Source organism: Crocodylus siamensis, chromosome 10 (genome assembly GCF_052110815.1).
Source record: "Crocodylus siamensis isolate JL-2025a chromosome 10, ASM5211081v1, whole genome shotgun sequence".
In the NCBI taxonomy this organism is placed as follows: domain Eukaryota; kingdom Metazoa; phylum Chordata; order Crocodylia; family Crocodylidae; genus Crocodylus; species Crocodylus siamensis.
Window position 1 is genome coordinate 8,264,307 of NC_143404.1, and position 9,601 is coordinate 8,273,907.

Below are 9,601 nucleotides of genomic sequence, written 5' to 3' on the forward strand. Positions count from 1 at the left end.
GTAAGCACTGTCTTAGAGTTCAGACCAGGGCAGGGGGTTGGACTCAATGACTTACTGAGGTCCCTTCCGACCCTAACATCTATGAATCCATAACATCTAAAACCAGTTTGCCCAAAGGCCAACTCTTAGTGAGGGTGTCTTTGAGAATAGACAGTCATCGAGGTTAAGTGCCTTACCATTGTTTGCCTTGAGACACCACCTCCTGGAATTTCAGTCCAGAACACGGCTTTAACGAGTAAAGGCAGGATTCACCGTTCCAAGATGAAGCTTGCAGTCTGATAGAAAGTCCTGGAAGGTCCTCATTACCAAGCAGAATCCATAAGATGTGCATAAATTCTACAAATTGCTGCACTTTCCTATAACAGTACCAAAGATCTGACCATCAGAAGGATGGCATAGACAACCAGGAAGTCCCAGAAGAAAGGCAAGCATTTTTGATGCACAAATCCTGTGTTGATTTGTACAGCTTTACCTAAATACTCATCACATTCCCAACTTCCTAATGCTGGCGCGCTAGGATGAAAAATCTGGGACAGTAGGAAAGGAAATCATCACATATTGTCTCGAATGATAATGGCCTGGTGAGCAAAATGTCTCAGTCCCTACTCCCCTAGTGATCTGAATTCCCAACAAAGAACCAAGCACATATCCTATAATTATGATGAATGCTTGAAAGTGTAAGTAAAGATGCGTTCCATTTAGGCTAGGCAGCTTTTGTGCAGTAGTACAGGAACAAGAATGTCTATTTTTGTCTGAAAAGGAGCATGATGCAGAGAAAAATTAATCTGAATGCTGTCTACACACCCATGCTGACACCAAACTCCTTTACCAGCTATGTGATATGTTAAAGGTAACCTTAGCACCGTCCTGAATTAGCTGCTATATAATTTGGGGATCAGCTGGAAGGGGTCAGCAGGGTCTGAGAGGCTGATGGGATGAATCAGGAAGGTGGGAGAAGATGTGGGGTCAGAGGGCTTGGGGAACAGCATGGGGTCTGGGGTCTGTAGCATCTGGGTCCAAGGGTGTTAGCGTTAGGTGGATTTCCTTCACCTGCTCAGCTGCAAAGTTCCCAGTTTTTCCATCCCCCTAACTGTCAGAAGAAGAGGCCTGCTGTGTCTCAGGCTGCAGCAGTAGAGTGCAGCCCCAGTCACAGAGTATCTTCCTGCAGGAGTGGGAGGTACTTGCAAGCAATGCATGCTGGGATGCTGAAGGGTATCATAACAGCTGTAATTGATTGGGGAATGTATGCAAGTGTTTATTCAAATACATGCACCCCAATCGATTAACAATTCAACCTCGATCAATAGGGCAGCGAACTCTACCACATCAGCCATTTTAGAGGGTTGAAGTGCTTTGAATGCTTGCACATGCTGCATTTCAATTGCAATGAATTCTGCCAGATTAAATGTTACGCTTGTACATGCCAGAAGGGACGGCATTCAAATGCAACACTTAACAGTGAGAAACAGCATATCTTTCACTGCTTTCTTCATTGACATTATAGGATCATAGGAAAGTCAAGCTGGTGGCTCCTAGGCTCCTAGTTACTTTTATCACTCTGCACTCAACTCTGTCAAATCTACTCACTTTCTTTTTTAAGCGAGGGGCCCAAAACTAGACACAGTACTCCAGGTGAGGCCTCAACAGTGCTGAATAGAGGGAAGAAACATTTCTTTTGATTTGAAAGAGATCCCCCTGTTAATACCACCCAGTGTGTTGTTGATTTTTTAAACTGCAGCTATTTTCTATAGCTTTGGCATCAGATATTAGGATTGTAGAAATTGCCTACGGCAGATTAGACCAAAGACCCATCTAGATCAGGTACCCCATTTTTGACCATTACTAGATGCTTCCAAGGGAGGCAGAAGAAATCCTATAAAGGACAAAGAAAACTGAAGAGGAAGTTTCATAGATTCATAGATTGTAGTGTCAGAAGGGACCCAGAAGGATCATTGTGTTTGACCCCCTGCCCCAGGCAGCAAAGAGGACCAAAGTCAGATGACCCCAGCCAGGTGCCTATCTAGTCTCCTCTTGAAGACCTTCAAGCTGGGTGATAGCACCACCTCTCTTTTCTGCCTAATTCCTGGTATAGGATCCAAAGCAGAGTGGTAAAAGTATAAAGGTGCATAACCTATCAACTTCACCTCCAAAATGTAACTGTTTTACACAACCATACCCCCAAGTAAATGTGCTGCACGTGGGAAGTCACTATTGGGGAGAAAATAAAGAAGTTCAATATATAGCTGGTCCCCGCACAAAATATTTCCACTGCAAAACCTCTCTGCTGAGGGTCAAACTCATTGTGGTTCAAAAGCTCCACACAAGACTCTGTCACCAACCAGCTTCTGCAGCTGTGGAGAGGGAGATGTGGGAGGGAAGCATCCCACCTTGAAGCAGAAATAGGACATCACTCTTCAGGCAGTACACAGAGCACTAGCTTAAATATCCTCTCCACTTCATCGTAGAAGAGTAAAACTGGAAGGGACCTCAAGAGATCATCTAGCCCAGCTGCAGATAGACCCTCTGACCTCGGTGTTATTAGGACCACACTCTAACCAACTGAGCTAATGGCCACTTACTCCTGCCTGGGCTGGGGAGAAGCAGGGGATCTTCATTATTATTTATCGCAGGAATGCAGAGCTCCTCCAGTATTTTTTTGCAACGTTTGCCCTTCTACTTCAGAGACATTGTTCAATTGGACCCAGGGGATCTTTGCAGATATGGAGAAAGGGAAAAGATTGATCAGGTCATGGGACTATTGCAGTGGGACAGACTTCATTCCTGATGGAATATGCTAAAATCTTCCCAGCTAGGTGAACACATTTTGACGGAAAATTGTAAAATATCTGAGACATCAGGAGTGAAGACGTGTCTAGTGAAGGTCACACTAGAGCCAAGTTCTAAGCACCACATGCCAAATATTTCATTGACAATGAATTTCTATCTTCTAATCTCATATTTAGGTCACCATTTTAGGCATCTAACACCATTTATAGGCACTTAAATCAAAGTGGGCCCCTAATCAGACAAAACTGGTGCTAGACACCTCGTCTTAGGCACCTACATTAGAAAAAACAGGCCATGAAGTTTGAAAGTAAATGCTGATGCCTGGAAAACAGAGTGATTCTTATCAGGAAAAAAAATGTTGCGAGTATTTTCTAGTTTTCTTTCCTTTATGGCATTTTGAAGCTTTAGGGCAGCTTTTATTGTGCTAGAAGATTACAACATATGATTTCTTACATTTAAGTCTGCTAATAGAAACAATTCCCCTGGACTGCAGTTTACTCTTAAGAGCAGAAGGATTGTAATACAGATTGTAAATGGTTACGTTACTGAAAAATATTATGTCTCTTCCCTCTTTAATTTCCCTCAGCTGACATTTATCTTGGTGGGGGTTGGATAAGCACGTAAGGGATGGATCTTGTATTATTTACCAGTCTGTCACAATAGGACCATACCCGAAATGACTGTTACCCACCGTGATCATGTCCTGTTTATGCATAATGTGGTTGAATGACTGCTAAAGCAAATATTATTACTCTGTCAGACTGTACAGCACTCAGCCAGCCCTTGGTGCGGTGCACAAATAACAAACAACAACAGTAGCTATTTTCCATTTCTTAATCTGTGAAAACTTTATTTCAATATTTATTTAATACCAGGGCAAGACTAGACCAGGAGCCAGAAGACTTGGGTTCTTGCCTCTGAGCTGCCACGGAGACAGCCGGGTGCTGGGCAGATTGCTTAGGGCCAGATCCTTGAGGCCTTTGATCCCACTGATGAACTGCTACTTACATGAGTGGCCCCACTGATTTTTGAATGGATGACCTGTGTAGGTATCTGCTTACCAAAAGGAGTAGGGTGTCTGAAATCCAGTCCCTCAGAGCTGCCTCTGTCATCTGAATCATGCTAAGAAGCAACATGTGTGAAAGTCATGTCTGTGCCTTGCTGCAGGATAAATAGCCCAGGCACAAATTGCTATCTCGTCCTCTGCTACTGATCAAGCACCTACATTGAACACCTTCAAGAGCAAATTGGATGCTCATCTTGTTGGGATCCTATGACCCCAGCTGACTTCCTGCCCTTTGGGCAGGGGGCTGGACTCGATGATCTCTTGAGGTCCCTTCCAGCCCTGATGTCTATGAAATCTATGAAATCTGGGCAGAAAGCAGTAGGTGGATAGGGGAGCTTTTTTACTTTAGGGACAGGAAGACAGTAGGTGGGGAGTCAAGTTCCAGGTCATCGTTGGCAATCTATCAATTCAAGGATGATCATGACCATGGCTCATTGATGGGTTTTGTGGTGACATAAAAATTTCCATCATTGAGCCACAGACCTGTCTGCAGAAGTTGCAGGTTTTTCTGCAGGGGAGGGTAGGCTGCAGGCTCTCCTTCCTCTGCTCCAAGGGCAAGATGCTTTACTTCAAAATGGGATGCTGCTTGGCTGAGGTTGCAGCGCCATTGGAGTCGGTTGGCTGTTGGCTCCTCCCAGCTTTTGATGCTGGTATCCGTTTTCTTGAGGTAGACCTTTAATGGGTCTTTGTAGCATTTCCTCTGGCCACCACAGGATCTCAGACCATTACGAAATTGGGAGTAGGTCAAGTTTAGGGTAGGTCAGGCAGGCAGGTTCAACTTCTCACAACCTGGCATGGACATGTAGGCCTATTCACAACGTTACCCTTACTCTCCTGTATCCTTGTTTCCCCAGTTATTTAAAATGGGTCAGTGTTACTTATTCTTCAGAAAATTCTTTGAATTTTACAGATAAAGAAGAAAGATGACAACATAAACCTCCAGGGATGTAAGAGACCAGCCCCTTGGCTTATATCTGCATCTTTTCCAGAGCACAAAAATACCCTGCTTAAACAAATCGTTAAATAATGACAATTCAAAACTCCCAAACTGAGATGAGTTAATGGCAAAAAAAAATGCAAGTCACTTAAGCTTTTCAATGAGACGCTCTACATGAAGGAAAATAAAGAAAAAGGCTCAATTCTTATTTTTGTAATTAAGGTATTACTTACGGCAAATTAGCCATTAGAAGATTAAGCCTGAATTGAACAGCCATGGCCCAAAACACAACCAGCTTACTCCCAGGGCTTCCCATCAGCTCTTCTGTCAGATTCAGCCAGCCAAAATGGAAGCAGAAAGCAGCAAATGGGTACTAGAGGATCAGCACACACTGGTGCTCATAAACACACGGAGCATCCACTGCAAACATCTAATAAGTTGTCTGGCACTCGCAATCCCAGTTGAGAGCTGTACTGGTATATCTGTAAGAGAAAGAAAAAACAATCTTCCAAGAGCTTATGATACAGTGTTGGAGGAGGCAAATGAAAGATGTTAGCCTGCTTTGTAGATGGGCAGGAAAAGTGGGAAAAACTAGTCCGCCTACTCAATTCTCAAATCTTAGAGCTCATCTACACCCACCTTCCTGCAACTCCCACACCTGCAGTCCCCCTCTTTCCATGCCTGTGACACCCCTTGGGATCCAACTCAGAACGGTTCTCACCAAAGTTTGGACAGATTTGCCCCATGCTTAGTTCTGCACATGCTACTCTGCCCCCCTGAATCACTGAGTCTCGGCACAGACACCATAGACCTCCCTGTTGCAAAGATACTGCTGACCCTTCGCTGCAAGCCCACAGTGCTCCCCACAGCCCTTCAGAGATACTTGTGAGGATCATGAACCCCTTCCTCTCCTACCATGAGACCCCTCAAGGGAAAAGTAGATGGACTAGTCCCACTGCCTGCACCCACTCCCCAGTTTAACAAAAAGCAGCAAAAAGCAGAACCCTTAAGAACTAGCCAAGAACTCGCCCTTTGGAACTGAACTAAAATGCATCAGTTCCTTGTTTTTCCAATATTATGACATTTATATACATCGCGGTTGTGGTGCTTTTTTCCCCAAAGGCTTTGTAATTTTTGCAAAGAAACTATTTATAGCCAACTTTTCTAAACAACCTGAAGCATTAAGAAACCCTTGTCCCTGCTATAACTCAGTTCCCAGGCTGCTTTTTTTTTTTTTTTTTTTTTACAGCCTTGTGTATATATAGTTAAAATGATAATAATAAGGATGCCTGGGCAGTGTTGAGTCAGCCTTGGAAAACATCTGGGAAGGAGAAAGTTGAGGAGAGGTCACTCTCTCAGGACTGTACATGAGAAGCTACACATGGACCTTAAATATAGGCCTCGCTCATGCTGCTTGTATGGGCGCTTGGGAGAGATGCATCCTTAAGGTCTCATTATCAAAGAGCAATAAAGTATGCAGGGAATCAGTAGATAATTACTACACTCCTTCCAAGGGGCTTTTCTAATTTAGCACCTGCAGACTCTTCAGCCATCACTGGGGTCCTTTAGCACCTAGCTCTACAGATCTGGCAGGTGAAATATGAAAGACATGGGTGTGAAGACAGGAGGAACCTGTGGGCAATTTAGCCCCAGAGGCCCTGTCGCGGGCTCCTACACGGCAAACATAAAGAGAGAGAGACTTCCTCTGTTTTAAAACAAGAAATCAAGGGCCATGAACCACACCAAAGAGTAAAGAAGCATATGCAAACACCGCGGCGTAGAACGAGCCGCGGGTAGAGCGGTGGGTCCCAGTGAAATCAGTAGGACTTAAGCACATGCTTAAAGTTAAGCATGCACTTGGAGTCGGCGCTGGAGAGAGGCAAAGAGCTGAGCGAGGGCCAGAAGGAAGGGCTGACGGATCCAGTCATACAAAGAACTAGAACTCTTGATTCCAAAATGAAAATTGCCCTTTTCTTCCTTGAGATTTCCCAGTTGGTCTAATAAAAGGTATCATTTTGGAACCAAGAGTTCTAGTTTTTGTATGTCTTCTTGTCTCACCCAACACGGCTACCAAGTACAGTCCTGGATGTAGTCAGGATCTTTAGGCCTGGCAAGCATCTCAGTGCCAAGCCAAATGGTGCCTAGAATTTTTTTGTTCGCTTCTTGGAGGAAAAACTTCATTAATTTTTTTCTTAAATCTCTTTGAATGTAAGATTCTTCTCCCCCTCACCCCATTAAGGCAGAATTATTTTATGATGTTAATTAAAATGCTTATCCAGGCAGGACATTGGGTGCGATGGCTTGTCGTAAGAAGCCTTAATGTTGACTTGTGTCCGAGCCCTGACAGAACAGAGAAAATGTTTCATGCTTTCCTCTGTCAAGCTACCAAATGTTACCTTCCTCCCCCGCCCCTTTTGGAGTAGCAATGTGTTAAAATAAAGTATTAACCATGCTTATCTGATGTATTGGAGTGAGGGACTGCGAAAGAGAGCTGGCAGAGAGCCAGCGGCTAATAGCACCGTAAAAGCAATTTGATGAAAAAGAATTAACATGCTAATTGTCAGGCTGCAGAGGGTGCTGGGGGCTACATAGGGGAGAAGAAAAAAAAAGACGTTTTCTGTTTACCCTGGAGAGACCCATTTTAATAAGAAAAGTCTACGGTAGAAAGAAAGACTCCAATGCAATTTGCTTGTGCTCTTTGTCTCCCCCCACCTCCCTTATCACCGACTCTCAACCCAGAGCCTCGAACACTCGTGAGGATTTATGATGAGATCGCTTCCTTTTTAGCATCAAGTCGCTGCAAGATATCACAGGCTCCAGAAACATTCAGCACCACGGTGTAATTCTTTCCTTCACAGTGCAGCAAGTGATGCTGGGGGGAAGCTTCTGTTTCAAGGGAAAAGTCACATTTTACAAATCTTTATGCTCAGATCCCAGCCCCAGGTCACAGCTGGGGTGAACTGGAATCAGGGACAAGGCTTCAAAAGAACTTAAGAGGAAAAAGCACCCAGCAAACATTTGAAACAAAGGAAACTTTGAAGCGGTTATTTTTTTTTTTTTTTTTTTTAAGGCAAGTGAAAGAAGTGCCTGACAAGGGGATCTGGAAAGCAAAGCCGTCTTAGTGCCAGCTGCACAGCGCACAATTAACAGGGATCAAGAAAGTCAACTAACGCTTCACAGGACCCGCCGTTGCAGTGAGGAGTACCCTAAGGGAGGGAATTGCTGCTGGGAATTCAGCCTGATGTCAGAGAAATCACTGCTGCTTTTGGTGGCTCTGGATCCTATTTAATGCTGGATTTGCACGCATCACCCTGGGGGGAAAAAAAAAATCACCTGGAAATCTGTTGTGCCTTCCTTTCTCTGAAGCGGTCGGTCCTCTTTGTCTGGTTTACAGTACGGGGTTGCATTAAAGAGGGAGACTCTCTTCTGCTATGCACGTGAGGCTGCCACGCTACTCTTCCAAGAAAATTCAGGCAACCTTATAAACTCATCCCAAGTGACCGGCTCGGTTTGCACAGATGACCCATTGTGCTGAGTAAGCTCAGGTGAACTGGGAGAGCAAGTGCCAGAACAAGAGGTATCTGTCTCGTTTTCTGCTTACTGTTTGTGGGGGAAATGGTGTAAATGCGATCTAGGAAGCCTGAAAGAAGCACATTTACTGAGCCACGCGAGTGAATTGAATTAGCTGCTTTTCCCTCCGCACAGAATGCAGCTGGGTTTCAGCCTGTTACAAATGGGAACGGTCCCTTTCCCCACCAGGGATTGACTGCTGTTGGCTCTTTTCTATTACACCTACCGTGGAGGAAATTTAAGCAAGAACATGTATAGTGAATTGTTAAATTCAACCAGCGCCACCGAAGCCCACCTAATCATTCAGACAAACACCCCCTACCTGAGCAGCACGCAGAGACCAGTGAGCTCCTCAGCCTTTTACATGTCAACTGCCAGGGTCTTAAAAGAAGGGGAAATAAATAAGCCAGATCTGGTGACTTACTTAGTTCTGTTTTTCTTCCTGCTCTTGACTGTGACAATAATTGTGCTTTTTATTAACTGTCAGCTGAAAAATTCTTTCTTTGCGACTCTGCCTTATGACAGATCACTCAGAGAAGCAAGGAGTCCGTGGAAAACGCAAGCTGTCTAATACTAGAAGGGGGAAGCATTGTCAAACGCAGCTCTGCTTTTATAGTAGCATGAACCTGCAAATCTGTGCAATACAATGCTATCTCCTTCCATCACTGGGTGTGCGCAACCCCCCTTAAATAATAGTCTGTGTCTTGGGAGGAAAAAAACAAAGTTTTGGCAGGAAAAGAAAGAAATACAAAAAAAAAAAAAAGTTGTACGTTTATACATGTGGAGGTGAATAAAGGCATAATATGGATACAAAAGATAACGCGTTATTTATGTTGAATTTATGTATGGAGAAGCATACCCCCCAAAAAGCCCTCCTCCCTGTTCCATACAGTAGAAACCGCTGTTTAACTCTCTATGTATGCAAATTTCATCAACGGACCCATTCAGTCGCTATGCAAGGGTCCTTGCATTGACAATCATCTCTAATTCGTGCATCTGGTGAAGCCTCCAGCCTGTGTTTGCAAAATTCTGGCATAAAAATGTACAAAAAAAAGTTAATATATTTACTTAACTGCTCCACTCCGAAGAAAACAGTTTACTTTACAGGCTCATTTCTCCTCATTGTTACTAGAAACGTGCCAATGTCATGGAAGATAAGTCTGATAAAGGGGGAAAAAACCAAACATGTTTACAGTTGTATTTATTTAGTCTCTTCCAGTGACGTTTGGCTAGCCAGCATT

The 9,601-nt window shown here is 44.0% G+C and overlaps 1 protein-coding gene across 1 annotated transcript; it reads left to right on the top strand.

Moving 5' to 3' along the window:
• The first annotated feature begins 7,549 nt into the window (after positions 1 to 7,549).
• On the top strand, positions 7,550 to 9,141 carry SMIM32 (small integral membrane protein 32). Its single transcript, XM_090064949.1, has one exon. It carries the CDS (start codon positions 8,611 to 8,613, stop codon positions 8,929 to 8,931), a length of 321 nt encoding a protein of 106 aa, XP_089921075.1. The 5' UTR covers positions 7,550 to 8,610; the 3' UTR covers positions 8,932 to 9,141.
• Positions 9,142 to 9,601: the final 460 nt, after the last annotated feature.

What these genes read in the sequence shown, in the direction of transcription:
- SMIM32 (XM_090064949.1), top strand. Translation starts at nt 8,611, where the DNA reads ATGTATAGTGAATTGTTAAATTCAACCAGCGCCACCGAAGCCCACCTA.